General features: G+C 49.1%; 1 protein-coding gene across 1 annotated transcript; it reads right to left on the bottom strand.

Moving 5' to 3' along the window:
* Positions 1 to 4,357: 4,357 nt before the first annotated feature.
* LOC119463594 (putative nuclease HARBI1) lies at positions 4,358 to 6,360 on the bottom strand. The gene is made up of 4 exons (XM_037724423.1): positions 6,281 to 6,360; positions 5,302 to 5,638; positions 5,066 to 5,207; positions 4,358 to 4,584 (listed from the first exon to the last, which is right to left on the bottom strand). Exons 1-4 carry the CDS (start codon positions 6,358 to 6,360, stop codon positions 4,358 to 4,360), a joined length of 786 nt encoding a protein of 261 aa, XP_037580351.1.
* Positions 6,361 to 25,854: the final 19,494 nt, after the last annotated feature.

The following is a 25,854-nucleotide window of genomic DNA, read 5'->3' as shown; positions in this document are numbered from 1 at the left end:
AGCTCGATATTTAGGGACCCTCCTCGGCTTGACTGCGAGACGCGATCGACCAGATAAAGTAGCAACGGCGCACGTCAGTCGGCCCAGTGACGGCAGCGGATACCTATCGGTGGTACGACGCAAATTCACAGACAGAAAATGTTTTTATTGGTGTTATCTCCCTATGGTACAACAACCGGCGCTTCGCGGGGAATCCGAAATGAGACACGCGTAAGTAGGTCACCGTGGTGGCGGGAGAGCGTGAGGGAGAGGGCATCACCTTGACGAAACAAATACGGTGACGCGACGCCGCTTGCAGACGCTGTTCTCTGGTTGCTTGTGTTATCTGCGCGTTATTTGTACGCACAAGCTCTCGCCTGCGTTTTAACTGAAGTTGCGTTGTCCCGCCAATAGGTATCCGCTGCTGTCGGCGGGCCGATGGATGCTCGCCGTTGCTACATTATCTGGGCGACCACGTCTCGCCAGTGACCTCAACTCAAGAGTATACATCTTACACCGTGCTACAGATACTGTAGCCACGGGCCGGAAACTCCCTATACCTCCCTCGGGACGCTCGATCCCATACCGATACTAAAACCCCTATATATATAAAAAGTAGCGCCATCCGCTTCCCTCCTCCTCCGTTCCACTATCGCGCTCGGCGCGACCAGCGCGATCGAGGCGCGATATCGACAGTGGCGCCGCCTGCGTCGGGCCTGCCGTGGCAGACGACAGCTAACGCGCTACCAGAGGAAATCCGAGGAAAACTTCGATCGCGCCCTGCGGAGCACTTATTGAGGTGCGATTTTGCTTCGTCAGTCGGTAACTGGTCTTAATAATGCCGTTTTGGAAGTAGCAACGCGACGTTGCGAGACGGCGCAAATACCAAGCGTGCAGCAGGCGTTTGCGCTCGCCGGATGGTAAACAAAAAAAGCATTTAGCCCGCGCCTTGTCGATTGCGGCAACTTCAGGCGCAGCAGCATGCCATAACAACGACGTTCTTGTCCCTAACACGTTTGATCCCTTTGTGCGTACAGCAGCACTTTCGTCGCACAGGCCCGAGAATGGCGGTCGGAGCGCGCTGGAAAGAAAAAAAATATACAGAAGAGCAACGCGTGCTTCCACATGACACGAATTGGCCAGTGGGGGAGCGGAGAAGGCTGGGGCGACAGGAGGCGGCGAGGAGGAACCGCCGGGGTGAGCGCGGTGGCGGCATCATCTAAGAATGGCGCTACTTTTTATATATAGGGACTTTAACCGATACGCCGCGGCAGCGCCGCCTTCACCACTGGCGGTTGCCGGATATCCTACTGGAAATAATTCACAAACAAAACAATGCCTCAATTGACGTCACTGATGAGGTCAGAAGATAGAGGGAGAGGGCGCACAGCCGGGAGGAGGAGGGTTGCCGCTGAATCCCTCCTTTCCCACTTCGCATGCAAGCGGGCTGTATTCGTGCCACGGTGTAAGATATATACTCTTTAGGTGAGGACACTCGCCAGACTCGATCGACCAGATAAAGTAGCAAAGGCGCGCGCCGATCGGCCCGGTGACGGCAGCGGATACCTATGGGCAGTACCACGCAACTTCAACGCAGAAAGCTTTTTATTGGTTTAATCTCCCGTTGTTATAGCAACCGGCGATTCGCGGGAAATCCGAAATGATTGAGTGCACGAAAGTAGGTCACCGGGGAGAGGGCATGCGCGTGTTCCTTGTCGGCGCACGCTCTCGCCTGCGTTCTAACTGAATTCGCGTCGTTTCGCCGATATGTATCCGCTGCCGTCACCGCCCGATAGACGCGCGCCCTTGCTACTTTATCTGGTCGATCACGTCTAGCAAGCAAGCCGAGAAGTGTCCCCACCTAAAGAGATATATCTTACAGCGTGGTTCGTGCTCTCTGGCAGGTCCGCTGGCCCGGCGGCGACATTGGCCAAATCGCGGAGCAGAACCCGCTGAAGTGTGCTGTGTTTAGGAAGCGCTTTCTTTCGGCCACGTTTACATTGCAAGCTGCTTTTCCTTTTGTAAACCATTGGGACCTCGCTCGTACGCACCTGTGCCAAGCAATTATAATGAAGAATATTAATATAGCGAACGGTTGTTCATTACCAATATTCCCGGTGAATATGTTCCATTTTGTCATTTCGTGAAAGTAGTCGCTTTGAAATTAGTAGTGAAAGTAGTCGCTTACTTGCTGTCACTAGGAAACCTGAAAAACTTGGCAGAACTGGACAGAACTTGGCAGAACGGTGTTCGAATACCACAGAGCCGCGCAACACATGTGATGACCGGATTTAGCCATCTTCGTCTAATGCTTGGTTACCCTGGTTTCCCGCGCCTTACGTTCGTTGCACGCCTGATCAAGCCTCTCTGTCTTATCTTTCCCATGTTCATGCTTGGGACGACAACCGAAGCAGACGACCAAGCGCGATCCGACTTCTAAAGAAGCATAGGCAAGGAATTTTTCATCACATTTTTTAATCACTTTGAAAAATTCACTGATGTAGTAATGATGATATGAAGTCAGACTATTGCTGGTTTGCAACAACCAATTGCTTATGTCACCCTTTAGTGCAACCACAAATAGCATAGCAGATGCAGCATGATTTCATGCTTGAATTGATACTGCAGCAATAGGCGTGTCCACGGCATCAGGCTCACCTGCACAAGTGCCAGTAAGCCTGGTGGTGCGAGCATTCTGACTGTGGCATTGAAATTTCCAGGCGCCTGATTGCTGTCATGTCAATGTGCGCATGAGGCCACACCACAATTTCATCCTGTCTCACCAAATAGTGCCGATCACTTCTTGAGAGGCGGGAGAATTCGGACCTTAATATAACATTGAAAGCAAATTATGAACACACACACACAAAAATGTGATGAGAATCCCTTGCCTATACTCCTTCATTTCATTTGTATATTTGTGAATATCAAAGTACGATTTTTTTTCTGTAACTCCACAACAGCATGTTCCTTTCACATGTGGTGGTGTCCTTACACATCTGGCTGTAATAAATATGGTTCTGTTGGTGCGTGATAATTTATGCACCTGTGTATTCTTTTCTGGTGCAGTTTAAACTGGATGATATTTCTGTGTAACTATGGTATGCACAGTAGTTTTATGAAAGAATGCGTGCCGTTACTTGTGATATTTTAGATGCAAGTGTAAGGGGATGTGATATTTATACAAGGTGATGTGATATATGCTGCATGTCTCTACTACTGCAGCCTGATGATTTTCACGGTTCTTTAATGTAATTGCTATTGCATGTGACGTGTGCATAAACACGTTTTACTTTAAAAAAGGGCTGTAGGTTAAAGAATAAAGAAAGTTGCAGTTTTGTTTAATGCTTTTATTTACATGTCACTGCTACATTTGCAGTGCTAGCTTGCACTATAAAAATATTACTGTGTGACATTTCAGTTAATGACTCTACTATTTACAAGTGAGGGCACTTGGCTGAAATCTACGTGAACACACTTCATGGCAGCCACACCGCTTGACATGTTGGATGACCAGTTGACAGCATTTTCAGGAAATTTTGCGGTTGTTGCGAGAGAAAAGGGTGCAGGACCTAGAAGGTGTGCGTGTAACAGCACATTCGATGGAGCAGAAGGTGTGATGTGCAATGTGCATTTTGGGTTTTGTGAGCTTCACTGGCCGAGTAGAAAGCGAGGAGACGAACGCTAATGTCCTTCATTACGTAAGGGGAGCAGAGAACTGTCAGGGATACCAGTAAGAAAAAAAGGCTACAAAACAAAACTGCACGCTACATCCATGGCACACAGGGCATCTACATGACGACAGCAGCAGCAAGCAAATGTCAAACACGCTTTTAGAAGCCACTTAATTTTAGTTTGCTTTCAATCTTATATGTTACCACTATATAGTCTGTTTTACTTATTATAAATGTAAGGTCTACATAACCCTTGACTACACAACTTTTACATTTCTCTACAAATCGTTAATGCTTTGCATTACGTAGACATCCAACTGAGTATGGAAAATGTTTTGTCAGCAATTTCACAGCATTAAATGCACAATGCAATTATTTCGTATCTGTTAGACCACCACACCTTGCTGATACAACAGCGTGTATGCACCTAGCGATGCTCACAATGCTGTTGACGTCGCAAATGCAGCCACACACTCCTTAAGTAATACATGTGCTGCGCACGGGTTGTGTCGAACATGCCGATTACACTGTCTCGGACAGCCCGCCCTCTCAGATAATTCAATACAGACCTGCTGTTTCGGGGCACACCATGTGGTATGGTGTCGCCGTTGTTATCGAGCTCGCTACTACTGCTGGTGCTGCTGTCGTCATCACTTTCATCATCGTCGTCTTCGTCGCCCTCAGACAGCCGAAGGTTGTGTGTGCTACACAGCACATGCAGCGACAATGTTGGCAGCACGTTCTGGCTCGTAGAGGACGGTGAGGTACCGCTGCAGACAGCGGAAACGGCTCATCAAGAGCCCAATACACCTCTCCACTACGGAACGCAAGGTGGCATGTGCTGTGTTGTACTTCCCCTCGGCTGTTTGCATAGGAGGATGGCCGGGAACCGGGGTCAGGAGCCACGGATCCAAGGGGTAGCCGCTGTCACCTGCATGAAAATGGAAATGGTGCACTGAGCACTGCTCTGACGAGAGGCAAGTTGACAATTGAGGAAAGTTACAGCATCATTCAACAAAGGTAGGGTTCAGACGTAGGAGACTCACACTGTCGTGAATCCCAAGTAAGAGCACGAGTTGGGCATGTCCACCCTGACACAAACTGTTAACCAAATTACAAGAGTACTACTCGGTGCCCCCCTGAAGATGAAGAAATCAACACTTACTGGTGCTACCAATGATAAAGTAGTAGCACTAATACGAGTTGCTTTCTTCTGCTCCTGGCAGGTACTTGGTAGCATGCTTGTAACTTAACACCTTTAAAATTGTCAGTGCTAGCACTAATTGGTTTGATTTTTTCTACTTAGGCAGGCACTTACTCGTGTGTATGTTTAGTGATAAGTTTGTGTGGGGGTGGACATGGCGTTCTATTCGCTAATGAAGCGTGATTGCGACAAAAATGCTTTGTCTTACCGATGAGGTATGCACCGGAATTCGCGATGCGCCCCGCCTGGAACCGCCGGCGCAGCCATGTCGTCCACCAGACGAATGAGTCGTGATCTGACCCCGGTCGCATGGGATACACGGTCAGGATACTCATGTCCGCGTCGCAGATCTGCGGAAAGTGTGAACGGATAAAGTCCGCGTTGACAAGTGCAACACAACTGTCAAAAGAATGAGCAGCACTGGAGAACATGACGTATACTTACGAACATGCAGTTTTCGGCGTAGTAGCCCTTCCGAGACATGAACGCAGTATTGCGCTCACCCTTGGGTGCGATAATGGCAATGAGGCCATCGTCCGTGCATCCGATCACGCCGGGAATAGCGCCGGGCCGAAGGAAACCCTCCTTCACGGCTGCCTTTTCTTCGTACGTCTTCGGAAAATGGTCACACTTGTTGCGGACCCCTGCGTTTACGACAGCCTCGGCCACGCGTCGCACGCACTCGCTCCCGGTCGACTGCGACACCCGTCGGATCGTCTCCTCGCTCCTACGGACGCTTGCTCCCGGTGGCAAAGAAGCGCAGCGCGCACAACACCTTCCGCTGCACCGGTGGCAAAGAAGCGCAGCGCGCACAACACCTTCCGCTCCACCGACAGTCCCGTTGCCCGCTCCGCTTCTAGTTCCCCCGCCAGTTACTCGCACAACAACCGCACCGTTTCCTTCGAGAGAGGAAAATGCCGTCGAAAATGGTCATCCGGCATGTCAAACGCGTCGTGTGACTCTCCGTGTCCGCGTCGGCGACGGCGAAAAGCCACCGCAGGGGGTAGCCATTTTTTATGCGTTCTGAAACGACCCTACCTCCGGCGGTGCTAAAAAACTATGACTTTTGCTGCGCATAATGAGTACGTCAACGTCATTTTGACGTAGCGGGTTTCCGCGGGTTCCTGACGTCGCGTGATTGACAGACAACATGGGCGCGGCCCGGCCATTTTCGACCAATGGCAGCCGGGTGATGACGTCAAAAGTCATCGGCAAAAGTAATAGAATTGCTACAAAATAGCACCCCAGATATCGCTGAGCGAGTGGCAAGGGTGAGCGGAGTAAAGCTCGACGAACGCACGATGACGACCACTTCCCGCGCTTCGTCCGATTTAAAATTCACAAAAGAGAAATAAAAAATAATTTAGGATGTCCGGCAATCGCCATGAGCGCGCATGTTCCTAGAAACTGAAACTAGCCTTGCCTTCCTGGGGGCTGCTGTAGCTGCGGCACAGCGGCCACACCAATTGGCGACGAGCCGCTGCGGCAGTCACGTGACAGCATGAAAATCTTGCCTCCTCTTTGTAGATGCGAGACGTCGCGTGCTTTTTCCTTCGTCTGCTGACAAGTCGGCGCTGTTTTTGCGTTCTTCGTAGAGTTACTGTATTGACCTTTTTCGCGGAGCAGTTTGTTCTAGAGAAAGCGATGGCACTTACGGCGGCGCGTCATACGTCGCCTCAGCGACCGCGAACGAATACGAAACCACTACCGCTTCTACCTTGCTTCTGTGCGATCAGCTGTCGGAAATGCAACTAAGTTTTCGCTAACGCACTGTGTTCCAATCATGCTGGATTAATCATGTGGATTAAAGACGTGTACAGTAGTTGGCTGCAAAAATAGTGACTGGCATATTAAGGAATGTAATGAATACGTAGAGCCAAGTTCGCGGACCTCTGCTGCAACTGTCCGTGCATGTTTCCGGCAGATCGAGATGTACGGCTTTCCTCGAGGATACACAAATGCACTCATCCGCCAGCGTTGTATCGCTAAGCTTCAAAGAAAGGGCTTCAGCCCCGGTACGTCGGCAATAGTGTGTACCACTCGTTAAACAATCATAACGGGAGTAGCGCCGCTTCCTCTCATAGTAGGCTTCGCGCACAGTATCTCCACACATCTACCCCAACCAGCGCGGAAGCTTACGCTCACTGTATCACCAACATGTCAAGAATAAGTCAATTGGCGCACACTTGAATACATGCGCACTATATACGCACAATAAGTGAAAGTACTACACCGATAGCGCACGAGTGGTCAAAGCTCAATGTATCGTGACGGTCCACAAGAGTAAGGGATTTACTAGCGATAATAGGCATTCGCTACAGGGTATTACAATGTGCAGAACAGCTACGTTTTAATCCTTGTGCGCAGCAAGGACAAATATAACGGAACTGAGCGCAACCACGAGCGATTAGGCAGAAAATGATCAAATAGTGAAAGTCACCGAGGAACCTTACTGAGTCAGAAACGTGACAAGACGCTGTTTCAAAATATTTACCCAGATAAAGAACGAAGACCAAAACACCATAATCCTGATTCAATTCATGAGCGGAAAGTTTGGATAGCTTCGAACACATATTTAGCCCCACTTTTAGAGCAAGCACCATATACGCTGCTCGCGCCATTTGGACATAGCCTAATCAGCTCCGAATGCACTTTAGCAACTTCTCTGAAACTGCGCCCAAAGCTTCGTGTCGTCCACCCAGTCACTGTCTACGATATCTCCCGAAACAGAGGTTTTCTAAGCCGCACCAGCTTCATACACATAGTAAACACGGAGGCAACGGAGCAAATTGAGGCAAGCAAGGGACGCATCACCGACAGGCCAAGCGCAATTGACACCGGCACTGTTATTATTCTTGCTGCTTGCTGCTTTATAGAACCAATGTCATACGACGCACTGACAGATCTTTCAGTAACGGGGTGTTGCGTGCCGAACTGTCGCAACCGCACCGAAAATAGTAAGGCATTTTTCGCGGTACCACAGCGAAATCTCCTATACGCCGCCGACTCCAGTGGCTGCTACCTATATGGGCCATAACAGGCCGACTCCAAAAAGATCTACAACATGCGATGTCTAGCGAAGAGAGACGCTAGTGGGTTCAGCGCTTTTGCTCGCAACGGCGCTCGAGCGGGAAAGCTGTGTCTCGTTTGACTCTCGACGCTGCGCTGCTCCGATCTCTACTAAACCCTTTACAATTGGTGGAGCGTGCTGCGCCCTCAAAACCTGCAACCTGCAACTTCGATCCCGCACCGTACTTTCGACCATGCCTGAAGAAGCCTCCCAACAAGTGCCTCCCCCTGCACCGGCACCATGCTTTGGTGTGCCTCGTCACAGGGACCCTGCTATCTTCACAGGCGCGGATGACACCGACGTTGAGGATTGGCTTACGACCTGCGAGCGGGTAAGCGCCCACAACAGATGCGAAGAAGCAGCTAAGCTCACCAACGTGCTGTTCTACGTCGCAGGTGTGGCCAGCTTATGGTACAGCAACCATGAAACGGATTTTCCGACGTGGTCAGACTTCAAGACGTATTTTGTGGATGTTTTTGGTCGCCCTGCTGTTCGTAAGCTGCGCGCCGAACAGCGTTTGCAGGAACGAGCTCAGCAAGTCGGTGAATCCTTCACAAGTTACATCGAAGACATCCTGGCCTTATGCAAGAAAGTCAACGCGACCATGTCGGAGTCTGATAAGATCAGGAATGTTATGAAAGGCATAGAAGACAATGCCTTCAACATGCTGCTTGCCAAAAATCCTCCGACTGTGGCAGAGATAACTACACTGTGCCAAAGTTACGAGGGGCTACGCAGGCAGCGATCGTTGACCCGTCACCCTCCATCACGCGACAAACACCTCGCTGGCTTGACGGCCATTTCTGAGCAGTCAGCGTTGATGGAAGAAATGAAAGCGTTCGTGCGCAAGGAAATTGCACGCCAGCTCTCCTTGATGTCCTTTGCGCAACCACAACCTCTACAAGAGCCAACGTCAAGTTTTGAGCCCCCGCTCCGCCGCACCATTGCGCACGAACTCAACGAGATTTTGCCTGGGCACCACCAACTTGTTCCTGCAGGCACACCTCTCCGCTACGCTGAAGTCAACGCCAGGCCCCAACAGATCCCTCCGGCTGCACCACTAAGCTACGCGGAAGTCGCCTCCAGGCCCGACCCCTTCCTTCAAGGTAGACCTCTCACTTACGCCGACGTCTTGACCATGCACCGACCACAGTCCGCCATGCCACCATATCACCAGCCGACCCGCACAACGCGTCCTCCTACATGGACGGGTCCCACCACAGCGAATCGGTGGCGTACATCTGACAACCGGCCTATCTCTTTTGCGGGCGCTTACGCAGGTAACGTCGCACGCTACGGTAACCGCGTACATTCGCCTAGCGTTACAACATATGCCCAAGTCGTATGGTCGGTTCTCCCCGCCCATATTACTACGACCCTTCGGCATCGTCTCCTATGTTCCGCCCAACGCCCAATACCCGCCGCTCACCTTCTCCACGCCGACGCTCGCTATCACTGATGCGGCCTCGTCCCGCAGCTCGGGAATAGGAAAACTAATCGTCGCAGTATACGAGGCAAGGGCTGCAACACCGGCGAAACGCGAAAGTCCTCAGGGTAGCCCGACGAATGTGATAGACGTGTTTGTTGATGGTGTTCACACGTCTGCACTCGAGGACACCGGAGCCACCGTATCAGTTATAGACGCAAAACTTTGTCGCTTGATTCGGAAAGTCACGATGCCCTTTACTGGACTGTCCCTCCGCACAGCCGGCGCAGAGCGTATTCACCCGTTAGCGGCATGAAGAGCTCGTGTTGTCATTGAGGACGTTGTATACGCCATCGAATTTATTGTAATTTCGACGTGCCCCCATGACGTTATCCTCGGCTGGGATTTTCGCTCCCGCCACAATGCCGTCATTCATTGCACACGGGCCGAACTAGAACTGTCGCCGCTTTCAGATTTGACGCTTGCCGACAATGTTTCTCTTCCGAACTACTTGTCAGACACGACACCACCATTCCTCCCAACTCGTCAGTGGTTGTCTCTATGTACTGCAGCAGCCTCTCCGACGCCATCGCACTACTTTCTCCGTCTAGCCGCTTTTCCACTCGAAAAGGTCTACTGCTACATTTTGCGACGGTGAACATGACACAGGGCTCTATAGTGCTATATTTAATTTTAACCCGTTCCCGTAGCCTGTGTTTCTACTCCAAGGAGAATGTCTGGACACTGTCGAAGCTATCGCAGACGTACAAATTACGGACGTTCCCGAAGACCCATACTGTGCCCGTTATAGTACGCTCGGCTCGATTTCTTCTATTGCCGATGACCTTACACTGGGCCAGCGATCACAGCTTCTGTGCATCTTACAAGTATTTCGTGCATCTTTCGACGTCGGGCAACCTTCCCTGGGCCGGATGGCAACTGTTACGCACCACATCGATACTGGCTCCCAATCGCCATTGCGACAACGCCAATATTGTGTATCGGCTACAGAACGTCGCGTGATTAATGAACAAGTGGCCGATATGCTCCACCGCGAAGTTATCCGACCTTCCCACGGTCCATGGGCATCTCCCGTCGTCCTTGTTACGAAGAAAGACGGTTCTTTACGGTTCTGTGTGGACTATCGGCGTCTCAACAAGATCACTCGTAAGGAGGTTTACTTGCTTCCGCGAATCGATGACGCTATTGACAGCCTACATGCAAGGAGCAGAATTTTTTTCATCTCTTGATCGGCGCTCAGGGTATTGGCAAGTACCTATGGCAGATGACGATCGACCGAAGCCAGCCTTTGCCACGCCCGACGGCTTAAACTAATTTACCGTCATGCCGTTTGGACTTTGTAATGCGTCAGCAACTTTTGAGCGCATGATGGATACCGTTCTGCGCGGCTTGAAATGGCACACGTGCTTGTGCTACCTTGATAACCTCGTTGTTTTTGCTCCGGACTTCTCCCCGCACCTTCAACGCCTCCGGCGTGTTTTGACGTGTTTGAGAAACGCCGGCTTACAACTGAATTTAAAGTTCCAATTTGCAGCTCGGCAACTGACGATACTGGGTTACGTCGTTCCAAGGATGGAATTCTCCCCGATCCAGCCAAGCTTTGTGCCGTCGCCGAATTCCCTAAACCTACGTCCATCAAAGAACTGCGAAGTTTCGTAGGTTTGTGTTCCTACTTCCGACGCTTCATTTGAAATTTCGCCGCCGTCATATCACCTCTGACGAAGCTCCTTGGAAGCAACGGACCCCTTCATTCGTGGTCGTCAGAGTGCGAGGAAGCGTTCGTAAATCTCCGTCGTTTGCTAACGACTCCCCCAATTTTGCGCCACTACGACCTGATGGCCCCTACAGAGGTAGACACAGATGCCAGTGGTGATAGCCTCGGTGCGGTCCTTGCGCAGCGCAAACCTGGCTTTCCTGAATATGTCGTGGCCTATGCCAGTCGCATCCTTCCGAAAGCCGAGACCAATTACACTGTCACGGAAAAAGAATGTCTGGCGATCATCCGGGCTCTTACTAAGTTCCGGCCTTATTTGTATGGCCGCCCATTTGATGTCGTCACGGACCACCATGCACTATGTTGGCTGTCAGCGTTGAAGGATCCTTCAGTTCGTCTTGTCCGCTGGGCACTTCGCCTGCAGGACTACGATATCCGCGTGCTGTACCGCAACGGACGCCAACATTCTGACGCCGACAACCTATTACACTCTCCCTTGCCTGACGACAATGCCTGCTTCTCACTATCCCAGCTCGCTGTTTCTTCAATCGACCTTGAGGCTATCGCTTACGAGCAGCGCAAGGACCCGTGGATTGTCTCGATTATAGACTTGCTTGCTGACCCATCATCACAGTCAACTACTCGTACGTTGCGTCGTCAGGCTCGCCACTTCGCGGTTCGCGACAACCTGCTTCACCGACGCAGTTATACCGCATGCATACGGCCGCCAGGGGTTGTTAGTAGTTCCTCGCAGTCTGCGCTCCGAAATCTGCGCATCCTTTCACGCCGATCCACAGTGCGGACACTCGGGAGTTTTCAAAACCTACCAGCGCCTTCGACAGCGCTACTATACTGGCGAGGAATGTAGAAGTACGTTCAACAGTTCGTTAGCTCCTGCCCCGACTGCCAGCGCCGGAAATCTTCACCCCAGCTCTCGCCGGCTGGTCTGCAGCCTCTACCCTGCCTTACCCGGCCGTTCGGGCGCGTTGGAATTGATTTGTATGGGCCACTTCCCTTGACGTCGGCTGGTAACCGCTGGGCCATTGTGGCAGTAGATCACCTCAAATGATACGCCGAAACCGTCGCTCTCCCAGCAGCTGCAGCGCGCGATGTTGCCTCGTTCCTGTTCGCCAATTCATCCTGCGATATGGTCCCCACCAGGAATTGATCAGTGATTGCGGACGTGTCTTCCTTTCGGAAGTGGTTTAAGCAATTCTGAAAGAGTGCCACGTTATTCATCGCACAACTACGGCTTACCACCGCCAAACCAATGGCGTCACAGAACGCTTCAACCGCACGCTCGGTGACATGCTTTCAATGCACGTCGCCTCCGACCACGCGAACTGGGACGCTATTCTGCCCTTCGTCACCAACGCGTGCAACACCGGTACTCAGAGCACCACAGGCTTTTAGCCTTTTTTCTTCCTATACGGTCGCACCCGTAGCACACCATCGACACAATTTTACCTTACCGGCCCGATGCATCCGAGGGCTCGCCTATTTCTTCCACAGCAAGACATGCTGAAAAATGCAGTGACCTCGCACGTGACTTTAATTCGAACGACCAACAGTGGCAGAAGAGCACTGGCGGCGACTACACTTCCGCGGTTATCTTGCTGGCGCGCTTGTGTGGCTCTCAGTCCCGTTCACCGCTCCTGGCCTCTCATCGAAACTACTCCCGAAGTATGAAGGACCTTACCGCGTCGTCGAACGCGCATCTTCCGTGAACTTTGTCATCGAACCAGTTGAACCGTCTTCGGAACAGAGCCGTCGTGGACGAGACATGGTCCACGATAACCGCCTCAAGCCATACTACGATCCTGTCATTCTGACGAGCTGTTAGGTCGCCGGACAGCTCTCTTATCACTCCCGGGGTAATTGTAGCGAAGAGAGACGCTAGTGGGTCCGGCTCTAGTGGGCCCAGACACTAGTGGGTACAGCGCTTTTGCTGGCAAGGGCGCTCGTGCTTAACAGCTGTGTCTGGTTTGACTGTCGACGCCGCGCTGCTCCGATCTCTAATAAACTCTTTACAGATGTAACTCTCCTTCACTCCGTATCAATGTCCTCCTTGTAATCATATAGATATTATCGCCTGTACAGAGTGAACCTGCATCAAGGTTCACTCTGTACGCGTATCTAGGACAAGTGTTTGTTTTCGTGCATTTACCGTTTACCGGCCGTTTTCACGGTCGGGTGAAGTGTTAAAATTGCTTTGTTTACGAGCGAAGACTGGAAATTTATTAAAATAACTACATGGTAATGGTAACAGTTAGTAAAGTTGTATTTTCAAGTGTTGCTGTTTTGCCGGTCTCGTTCACTTCTTATCGTGATAGGGATGGTTGTCGCTTCAATACTGGTCAGCTGTTAGTTGGCTCTCAAGCATTGCGATTCGGTAGTGTGCTTTTGTTTTCGTTTAGTTGACGTCGCTGTGTTGGGAACCAGAAATTGCAATAGAATGCACCTTATTGCCTGGCTCGTTGGCAGTTTACAATAGTGGTATATCATTAACAAAAATTAGTGGCCATTCTCATTCGCGTTATCAGCGGAAATCACATCATATATGTAAAAATTCTTACAAACCACCTGTACTGTTACGTTTAACTTATAGCTTTGGCACATGGCTATGGCAACGCTTCAGCAAATCTGCCATTCGCATGCTCCTTTCAAAACGATATAAAGATTCTAGTGTGTCCAACGAGCATGAAATAAACTCTTGTTTTTTTTTCTAACTAGGGCACTGCACAAGTTGCAAAATTTAGCGTACCCAGAAGAACTTTACATGTGCTGTACAATAATTACGTAATGCATGCAGACTTAGTCAGCGCGTGTGTCGGCTAGATGAGACCCATAACAAATATCAATCTGCCCGTGACATATAAAACGCGACAAGGAAGCTATACTGGAATAATTAGAATCAACATAGTGGTGCAGCGCAATGCAAAGAATCTAAGAGTGCATGCAATTGCTCGCATCATTCACCTGAATTCAGCTTTCATACCTTGAACTCAAGGAATGTTGGACGCGACAGCGCTGTTGAATCGGGCATTCATATTTTCAGCTGTCGCGGGCCGTTATCGTATGCTTTTACGCTTAATGTGAGTGTCACACGGCTACATTCGATCGCTATCGAGCCCAATCCGGGTGAAAATTCTCGACTGCAATTGGCTTTATTCCGTACTTAGCGCAATGGAGCCAATCGCGACCGAGCAATTCTATCCCGTTCTCGCTCGATCGCGATCTAAAGTACTGTAAGAACTATAGCACCGGTGTGTATGTTCGTCACACGCTGTATTTTAACAGTGATTACATACTAAGGGACGTAAGCGTAAACTCCAGGCTCGTAAACGGGAATTTAGCAATCGAGTTTTACTCGCAACATGATAAAGCATAGAAAAAAATGCAAAAAAGCCCTACTGGCATTGCCGCACGAGCGTGGCTCCCTATATACGCGTATGAGAGTTACTTTGCCGCACCACTTAGCTACTCAAAATGGCGTACCTTGGCGCAAGTCTGGCTCCCAAAAGGGAGCCAATACAGTTACTCTAGTTCTTCGTCATTTGTTCTTAACGCGAGTCATGTCTTATGAAGATGACGGCGTCGTTGCCACTGATCATAATCATGTCGCTGCGTTCCAAAGTCAAGGAGAATGAGGTACTGGGTTTCACCTCCGCGTCCTTGTATTCAGGGTCCGTCTTGTCGTACAGAATCGCTATGGCGCACCCTCTCCAAAAACGTTTACTTCAGGGCGTCTCGGTTTAGACTAATCAATGTATAAAACAATCGCAAACCATGGCAATCGAAACCAAACCAAGCTAACTAAACAAGCGCGAGGGAGAGCTGACGCGAGCAGACGATTGTACGAAGCGAGCGGTCCGCCTGAGATCAGATACGAGGACGCATCGAGTGGTCGTGCGGGTCCGCATAACAAGTTTCCCGCGAGGTCGTCACTGAAGGGGCCGCTCTCATTGGTCTGCGCCGTTCGCGGCTCGCGTCTTTCATCTCTCGTTCCGCGTTCGCTCTTTCATCTTTAGCGACATGTGCTCGTTGGCTCGGTTACGCCGCGACTCCGACGACGCTTGCCGTAGGAACGGGCGCCTAAGAGCTGCGCTCTAAAAGCACACCACTGAGTGTATAATTAAGTTCCCTTATTTTGGGGCTTGTCCCTCCTGCGTCTGTCCCGCCAGCAAGAAATTCATAGGGACGTTTTATGCCGGTTGTCGATACATGCGTCCGTGGCATCAGCCTGCTTCCGGCAGCCGTGCTGATCGGATCGTGGAATCATGACCTCAAGTGGGGCGGCGACCGCAGTCACTTTTTGCTGCGGAAACGGGCTAAGCAACGATGAAGAAACAGAATGCTAGTTTATTTTGCCTCAACTGCCAAAAGACGAATTGTGAATAACAACGTGTTTCTACGCGGTGATATACGTGCGAGGCCGTACAAGGTCGAGGATTTTAGGGATGCCCTTACGCCGACGAGCCTACTGCCAAAAGTTGTGCGCCTCGGGACGTACTATGTCAATCATGTCTGGGCGGTGACCCTCAGCGACGCGGCTGCAACAAAACGCCTGATGGCCTTGAAGGAACTTCAGGTGAAGGGGCGGCGATGTGTCATCGTCGACGCTCAAGACCAGTGAGTGAAGCTCAGGCTTCACTGGCTGCTGCACGGCGGGGCTGAGGAAGAAGCCCGGACTGCGTTGGCGGCCTTCGGCAAGGTGGCTGAGTTGAGCCGAGAGAAGTGGCGTGTCCAAGGCGTACCAGACAAATGTTTGCCAACGAGGACCGATTTTCTCGAGCGGAAGGTCGAGCAGCCTGAAAGTGGAAGAGATTCCTCACCAGATACGCGTTGCCGGAGAGTCGGCCTTAGGTGTGGTTTGTGGTCGGGCGATGCAGTGCCTGCGCCGCCAAAGCACTGGGCACGTCCGGCGGGACTGTTAGGTGCCGCGCTGCTCCCTTTGCAGACATTTCGGGCACGTCGACGCAGACTGCGTGGAGACCTACGCTATTGCGACACGCCCACTAGTGAGTGAACAGGCAGCAGAGCATGTAACAGATCCAGTCGAGGCTGAAGAGGCCGCTAAGGGAGCCAGAGACCAAGTGCCCCCAGCGGCGACAAGTGCCGTGACGGTACCGGAGGGCGCTCGCGCCAAGGTGGTCGAAGCTGCTGAGCCGGTGACTGGGCCGGCATGGATCGAGACGGAAGATGACCCTGCAAAGGGAGGTGCTAGTGAAGGCGAAAGCGACGACGTCGATTCATAAATGCGACAGGGCGAGGCCGCTAACGACGAGGACCGGGCTGCTGTAGTCTCGGTGCCACCTTCAAGCGCCCCAGAGACGAGGCCGGAGACAAGGACAACGCGGCATTCAGTTCCAGTGACGGGCCGCCGGCGAAAAGGCCTCTTGGGAGGCGGTCGGGTTTCCAACCCAAACAATATGTTCCGCCCGAGAGAAGGCCTGTGAACAAAGGGCTTTTTTGTGTCGCCCGACTGTAAAACGAAAAAAGAAAATGGGGGTAAGCCCGCACTGGGGCTTTCCTGTTTTTTTGATGACATAGAAGTAAATTATGTTGAATTTGTATGCTTGTGCTAACGGGTTCCCACAAAGTAAACAGACCTGCTGGTAATCTTTGAGAACATTTATTCAAAGGACTAAATTTTCTTGTTTTATCGCATTGATGGTAACAGCGGTAAAATTGGCCTTTATAAAATCGATAATTGCACCCTAAATTTGGGTTATGGTATTCATTAGAATTTGCCCTTTGTTTTCGGGTGCTGGCCTTGCGATCGAAATTTGTGTAGCGTTCTCGTAGGCGGAGTGCATTTGCCTTTTCCCTCTACTTAGGCAGCAAAATCGGTTTTATGCGGTGGAGAAATTAATGCCAGCTGCCAGTAAGCTCGGAAAAAGACCTGGCTTCTCTTGAAAGGAGGCCCTAGTAATAATAATAATAATAGTAATAATAATAATAAGCAATACTTTTTATTAACGTGCCCAGAAACAACGGGGTGCCCTTGGCACCGGCGCACGTGAGAAATTGTGTGACATTATTACACACACACACACACACACACACACACACACACACATATATATATATATATATATATATATAGACGTGAGCAAACAGGACTACAGTTGTGCAGATCCCAGGCACTGGGGGAATCGTCGTGTAACGATGGTGTAACATTAATGCACAGAAATATATATATATATATATATATATAATTTATTTTTATTAATCATATCATGAGAGCCAACAAACAATGACACCAAGGACAACATAGGGGAAACACTTGCACTTACTAATTGAATTAAAGCAATCATACATTGATGGAAATGAAAACGGATGGAAAAACAACTGTCCGCAGGTGGGGAACGAACCCACGTCTTCGCAATACGCGTGCGATGCTCTCACCTTTGAGCTACTGCGGAGCCGTTTTTCCATCCACTTTCAGGGGCATTTATGTTTAACAACTAGAAACCCATCGCCACTGAGCAACCACGGCGTGAAACATCTAGGTGGCGTTGTTATTAGAAATGGGAGTGCCTTCACGGCAACACCTGAAACAAAATGGCAGACCATTGCTGAGCTCTTCGAATCAGCTAAGTTGCCTAAAAGTACGAGCACATCGAATTTGTGATCACTAATGACTCGTCATCATCAGTTAATCATGGTAACCAAAGATACTCATGTAATCCCTTTTTTATTGATGCTAATGACGACGTGCCCGAATCAAGGCTACCACTGTCATACTACAAAAATGTGATTTGTGATAGCAAGTGATTGGTTCTACCATCTCGTAGTTTTTATAATTGAATCAGTGTTTATGTGACTTTTCATTTGATATCCACTAAGCTATACTGTATAAAATGCGAGAACATTGAACTGAGCGTATTACTAGTGATCACTAATAATTGCGCGTAATCCGTCAGCAGTGGTAAACAAATAAATAATAATTTAATGGCTTTCGGATTGATATCAATGACGACGTATATGAATAAAGGCTACCCCTTTCACATTAAGTAAAGTTATCCGTGATCACTAGTAACTCAGTCCTGCCACTCCTAGTTATCCTAATTTCGTCACTGTTTGAATGATTTTTCATTTGATATCCATGACGCAATGCTTTATGAAAGGTAGACTTGGCGCAGTCAGTTAATAATGTTTAGCAAGATGCTCATTGTTTTAAACTGCGAATGGCCTCAATGACGACGTGCACGAATCAAAACAACTGATGTACCAGTGAAATAACTGATTCATTTTTGCTACTGACTTCATTATACATGCTCCCAGCAGGCCTCATTGGTGAATTACTTGTTTTATATTTCATTAGATATTCATTACATTGCAGGTGTGTAAAACCGAGAGACCTAAACATAGTATGTCAGTAACTAGTGCTCACTAGTTACTATAGTTTTATTAATTAGCTTAGTGTGTAATTACCTTATTATTTGGTCAATATTTCAATGTAACTACTGATGGCTATTCATAGGTTAAGCTGGAACCTGATGTTTATCTTTCTAAATACGAAATAAAACATTTTAACATGCGCTGAAAATTTACGATATATAATGCGCGTAGACGGTCTTAATGCTCGAATGTCATTCCATAAAGCAAATCGGTCCGCTACTTGTTGCAGAATTGGGCGGTGTCACCTTTGCTTGTACATCTGGGCACAAATGTGCATCATAGCTGCACATCCGAGTCTATGAGTTTTAACGTGATCGAGGAGCTCCTTTCGCTTGAATACAACGACAGACGAATCTTTTGCACCTGTAGTGCTGCTTCGCCGCATAGGAGCCGAAGAAAAGCGCCCAGGAAAGAAAAATTCACCTAGCCGAATACAACCAAACTTCACCTAAATATGGATGGAGACCTACAATATATGCCACCAGAGTGCAATTAGCGGATGAGTTCTCGTTGCGCAGCAATCAGCTTTTAAAAAATCACCCCATGCATTTTACACAGGTCTACAAAAGCGTCCCAAGAAAAAAATGCTGCCTTTGAAATTAAAAGAGACGTCACATGTAACGTGATACCGTTATCAGGATTAAGTGCCTAAAGTGCAATTCGCGAAAAATGAGGCATTGCTCAGCAATCGATTTTTAAAAAATGCTTCCTGTAGGGTTACGCCGACCGCATCGCCCCAGGGTCGGCTTGGCCGCAGTAGTTGATGCCTCGGATTCATGGACTTGTAATGCCACCATCCTCTCTCAACTTTCTACTAAACAACATTAATAGGAACGAAATTTCAGTATGCATCCAATGTGTAAATTTCCATTATATTTATTATCTCATTAAAATGCCAAATTACTCCACTCGTTTTATATGTTCGACTTATGATCGAACAGCTACTCTAACCTCAAATAAAACTAAACTTGAATGTGTAACTCTTAGACTGATACAGTCGAACCCGGAAATATCGAATCTGAAGGGGATCACAAAAAAGTTCGATGTATAGGTAATTCGATATATAAAATATTAGGCCCTGAGGCAAACGGTGGCTAACCGATTGGTGCGTCCGAGAGCCGCTAACTTACTGCACGCAACTCGGGGAAAAAAGCCAAGCACACTTTATTTACCCGCAAAAAAATGTTGGATAACTTTCAACTTCATTGAAAAGTCCAAGCTGATTCTTTTCTTTACACTTGTAGCGGCCATCACTTGCGGAAAATAAACTCGTGAATCGGCACTCAACCCACACGACAACGCCTCGAAAATCGGATAGAAGGAATGTTGACGTTCGAGGTAGCATGCGGGCTAGCCGATCAGTTCGACGGGGCTCAACTAACTGCACATTCTCTTCTCCACCTTCATGGGCCAGAATACCTCAAAGTGCACAAAGAATTGCACTATGAGGTCTTCTGCGTGGCGCCGCGTTCGATACATCGAATGTGCTGGTGGACGGGCCTTCTATATACGCGTGAACCAGCCCGATAAATTTGCATAGAATTTTCAAGGGGATTTTCAAGCGGTTCGATATACAGAATAATTCGTTATAAGTTGGTTTGATATATCCGGGTACGACTGTATCCCCGCCACAACATATGTCGCATCGTATTGGTCAGCTGTACAAAATACGTATCAGATTTATTCACATTAACTTGCTTAAGCTCTTTCTGGCCTCGCAGAGCCCTTTCCTGGTATCGCCTCCCCAAAGATATGCTAAAGAGTAATAGTAAACGCAAGTTGCATGAAACATCAACTAGTATACGTTGTGTAATCTGAATTTGTTAATTACTTACTTTGTTCTTTTTAATTATTTGTAAAATCAGGTATTATGGTATAATTGTAAAGCTGCCTTCCCGGTGGGCATTGAAGTTTTTTCCAGGTACCACCAGCTAAAATTATAAGAGTAGAAAGTTACTTTTCAATCATTCCATTATTTGTTTAGCCTGCTTAACCCACTCCCTTCCGTAATGCCTTCGACCACTGACGGCGCAAAATAATAAATTATTAAACTATAAGAAGTATTTTTTGGTTGAGGGGCGGTCATCTCCGGCAATGTTTCATCGTCATCATCATCATGATAATCAGCCTATTTTTATCTCCATGGCAGGGCGAAGGCCTCTCCCAGCGATCTCTAATGACCTCTGTCCGGCGATGTATAAAATATGTGCATTATTTAAAGCTATATAATTTAACACTACATAGCTAAACTCAGTTTTCCCTTCTGAAACAACTAATCAGTTGTCGCTCTTAGCCGCTTATTTTTTCTGTGCATGAAAGTCTCTCGTCTTCTTTGCTGAAATGACAACATAATCAACGAGCTCTTGAAAATTATATCGCTATGTTAAATAAGTTGCTATGTATTTTTGGACTCACGCGCTAAAAAAAAAGAGAAAGTGCATTGTTTTATAAATGCAGTGGGTGAATTTTCTGCGAAAAGACAAAGCCGTGCAATAAATTCGAGCTTTTCATTACATGCCTATATAGTCAGGAAGTTTATGCAAACAAATGATTGCGTATTATTACATTCTGAAATTCCTACGGCATTTTCCCTATGTGGAGAAGCCAGTTTAACTTTTAAATTATTCACATTTTGATTTAGTGAAATTTAGACCACATATTTGATAAAGAAATGTGCATGAGAATAGGAACATATGTTGGAGAAGAAAATTCTTATCACATTTGGCAAAATAAACTATGTTGACCATCTCAAAAGCATATTTCTGCCCTGGAACAAATAGGAAAGTGAAATGAATCACATGCATCAAAGTTTGCATTGCGAGTACTATTAAGTGCTGTTGAAGTTTTTATTATTGCAGCTTACGATATATGACAATCTTTGTGATGACTTCAATTTTCTGTTTTACGTTTAGGCCACTGACACTGCACAAACTGTATTTTTTGTCATAATACGGAACACGGGCAAGCAGAGTGCGGCTCATCAACACGTCGGGATAATGAGGTGTAATTTGTGGAACAGAAGGCTATTCAGTCCTGATATTATTAAACTTATAACTTTTTTAGCAGAGACACTCTCACATGACTTCAATATATATACATTAAGGGCTTTGTATTTTTCACCGTGACTTAACCTAGGTACGTTGGTGTACTTCATGTAATAATCCTAGTCAGGCTACTCACATATACCGCATTACTAATCACACCTACCATGGCTTCGGCTACATTCCAAGAAGCCATTTCCTACCTCTTCTCATTGCTAAAGTCTCGGTAGGTGTTAGACAGGGCAAAATTCGAATATGAATGCCCTGTATGGAATTGGCATGGAACCTTCAGTGATATAGAACGGATGCATTACACTCGAGTCTGTCCAGAAATTGACAGTAGCATTCATTTACTCTGACTATTAATTTAACCCCAGTGTTAATAAACAAAAAAGCATGCTGAGCTTCTATCGCTAGGTTTGCCTCGTGAAGTCATCTGACCTCGCACAAGTTCTACAATTCTACGCTCTAATATTCCATCATTAAGAGCTCGGCGCTTGTCATTACGTATAAGCTAAAAAGCAGCCTCGCCTTCAGAACATATAGTCTGCGTTAAAAGCTTTCGTACGCCTGAAGCTGAAAAAATATTATATTTCTACGCCTGAGGCACGCATCGTGGTATTCGGATGTACAGCGTATACTGGTCTAGAGTAGACAAACGTTTTGCATACTTTTACTGGCTGCGGGCGCAGCTGCGTTGAAAATAAACTTAATCGCAGAACCTCGGCCGTGTAAACTTTTGACGGCGACTGTGCCATTGAACACCTTAATTTTCTTTATTCTGCACACATGTTTTAAATCATTGGCCTTCCAGCCAACGTCATGCAATGCTTACACCTGGTTAATTTTCAGGACAGCCATCTCAGACATGATGGATTAAGTATAAGAACTGAACTACTATGTGGTACGTCATTATTATCACCAATGAGGTGTAATAAATGTGTAAACAAATAAAGGATGTTAACATTGCTATGAAATTTTACTCAAATATCAGGACTCCTTCAAAACTTCGCCTGTTCGTCTTGTGTACCTCCCTATGCTTTCTAGGAAACTGAAAGGGCGAAATGCAAGGGTGAAAATGACATGTCCTGTGGCACCATGGCAGAAAAGGGAAGGTGTGACTTAGTGGCGGACCATATTGACACGTATACATGTTTATCTTTCACCGGGGGCCGCTTTTCACCGGCTAACAAATGTTAAACGTTATCGCTCGGCGCAGAACGCGCCTGTATCGGAAGTTTCTAGAACGTTATCGATGCTTCTTTCCGTTACCTGTTTTCACCGACGCTTATGTTATCTGATTGTATGACCGACGCGAATTGTCTAGAACTTTCTGGAAGACACACGGGCATCAGGGATTAATCTGGAACCTTCGATGACTCAGGTATAAAAGCCGACGCGTTCCGCCGCTGATCAGATTTTCGACGATCGCCGACTGTGTTCGCCGCTATCGTTGTGCTTTGACTGTCGCTTGCTTTTGTGGGCACAGGTTCGCCCAATCAACAACCAGTTTCGTCATACACAGTTTTACTAAAGCCCCTATATATAAAAAGTAGCGCCATCCACTTCCCTCCTCCTCCGTTCCACTATCGCGCTCGGCGCGACCAGCGCGATCGAGGCGCGATATCGACAGTGGCGCCGCCTGCGTCGGGCCTGCCGTGGCAGACGACAGCTAACGCGCTACCAGAGGAAATCCGAGGAAAACTTCAATCGCGCCCTGCGGAGAAGTTTTTGAAGCGCGATTTTGCTTCGTCAGTCAGTAACTGGTCTTAATGATGCCGTTTTGGAAGTAGCAACGCGTCGATGCGAGACGGCGCAAATATCAAGTGTGCAGCAAGCGTTTGCGCACGCCGGATGGTAAACAAAAAAAGCCTTTTGCCCTCGCCTTGTCGGTTGCGGCAACTTAAGGCGCAGCAGCATGCCATCACAACGAAGTTATGGTCCCTAACACGTTTGATCCGTTTGTGCGTACAGCACTTTCGTCGCACAGGCCCGAGAATGGCCGTCGGAGCGCGCTGGAAAGAAAAAAATATGCAAAAGCGCAACGCGTGCTTCCACGTGACACGGATTGGCCAATGGGGGAGCGGAGGAGGCTGGGGCGACAGGAGGCGGCGAGGAGGGAACGCCGGGGTGAGCGCGGTGGCGGCAAGATCTAAGAATGGCGCTACTTTTTATATATAGGGGCTTTAAGTTTTACGACTGTTTCCTTTATCGTCACTACTACGTGACATCTGGTGGAGGTGCTAGTTCGTTCATGCACCGAACGCCCCCGCAAAGCCGCGACCCAAGCCCGAAACCGGAGGACGAGACCAACGTCGCCAAGGACCAGCGAGCTAGCCGTAGGCAGCAAGGACTTGTGCCGGAGTACGGACTTCTTCCCGAAAAGACCACTGCAATCAAGGCCAAGTCAACGACCAGAATGGCAGCACCAGCGTCCCCCATCCTGCTGCAACAACCTCGGGAGCCACCGACATTTCGTGGATCATCGGCTGAAGACCCTGAAACCTGGCTGGAGACATATGAGAGGACCGCGACGTTCAACAAATGGAGCGACGACGACAAGCTGCGCCATGTTTATTTTTCATTGGATGACGCTGCTCGGACCTGGTTTGAGAACAGAGAGACCACCCTGGTGACGTGGGACCTATTTCGTGAGAACTTCGGGAGGACCTTCACGAATGTCGTGCGAAAGGAAAGGGCCGAAGTTTTATTAGAAACCAGAGTGCAATTGCCGAACGAGAACATCGCGATCTTCACGGAGGAGATGACTCGCCTCTTCCGCCACGCCGACCCCGATATGTCTGAGGAAAAGAAAGTTCGGTTCTTGATGCGGGTGGTCAAAGAGCATCTATTCACCGGATTGATGCGCAACCCGCCCAAGACTGTGGCAGAATTTGTTGCGGAGGCCAGAACGATCGAGAAGACGCTTAAATGCGAGCCAGGCAATACAACCGCCGTGTACTGACAAACTACGCCGAAGCTCAAGCGCTAGGCGCCGACGACCTCCGCGAGACGATCAGAGCGCTTGTACGGGAAGAGCTGCAGAAATTATTCCCAAGGTCGCAGCCTCAGGTGACTTCGATAGCTGACATAGTTAAAGAAGAGATTCAGCGGTCACTGGAAGTGCCAGAAGTTCCGGCATCGCCTCAACAACAGCCGCAAGCGATGACCTACGCCGCCGTCGCCCGTCGTCAAGGCGCCTTTCCACGCTCGCGCCAGGGCCCCGTAACGCCGCAGTTGCGTCGTCCACCGTCGCCGCCGCCAGAAGCCCGCCCGCCCGTCGCCCAGCGCAGCTACCAGAGGAAGACGGACATTTGGCGCGCCCCCGACCACTGCCCGCTCTGCTATCACTGCGGGGAAGCCGGCCATGTCTACCGCCGATGCCATACCGCGAGATGGGCCTACTAGGGTTCGCCGTCAACGCGCCACGTCCCCAGCTTGGCGAGCGACCACGCGACATCGCTGACTACCTCGCCGGAGCCCAGTGGCAACCGCGACGACCCTCACGCTCGCCGTCACCAGGACGTTACCTGTCGCCGCAGCGCCGACCATACACTGGCCCAGCCCGGGGCCGGTCGGTGAGCCCCTATCCGGGAAACTAAAGGCAGCAACCGATGGAGGTGCGGTTGCTGTACGACGCAATTCCGAAGATCCTCCGCCACCGACGAAGAAGATTCGCGAATCATCACGACGAATTATCAGCACGCCGCCTGGCAAGAGCCTTGACGACAACACTTCGCCGCCGAAAGAATACCTGCCGACGCGACGTAGGAGCATCGGAGCAAGCCGACGCAGCCGTGATCCGACGCCACGACTTAACCGCAACGCCATACAACGGTCTACCGACTTAGACGTGCTAATCGATGGTCATAATGTCACCGCTCTCGTCGACACTGGAGCCGACTATTCCGTCTTCAGTGGCCCATTCAACACCAAGTTGAGTAAGGTGAAAACAGACTGGCAAGGACCCGATATCCGGACCGCGGGAGGCCACCTAATAACGCCGACTGGAATCTGCACAGCGCGAGTCACGGTAAACAACCGCACTTACCCGGCGAGCTTCGTAATCCTGCAGCACTGCTCCAGGGATGTTATCCTAGGCATGGACTTTCTAAATCAACACGGTGCAGTCATCGACTTAAGGTCCAAGTCGATAACGCTTTCAACGCACAACGCGATACCACCGGATACAAGCATAAGTTACCATGCCTTGAATGTGCTTGAGCAACAAGTCACCGTTCCGCCTCGCTCCAGCGTAATGATTTCCGCCAGTACTGAAGTGCCGGCAGACATGGAGGGCGTCATCGAGGGCGATCAT

The sequence above is a fragment of the Dermacentor silvarum genome, chromosome 9 (genome assembly GCF_013339745.2).
Source record: "Dermacentor silvarum isolate Dsil-2018 chromosome 9, BIME_Dsil_1.4, whole genome shotgun sequence".
NCBI lineage: Eukaryota > Metazoa > Arthropoda > Arachnida > Ixodida > Ixodidae > Dermacentor > Dermacentor silvarum.
This window is presented reverse-complemented; position numbering and strand designations above follow the sequence as displayed.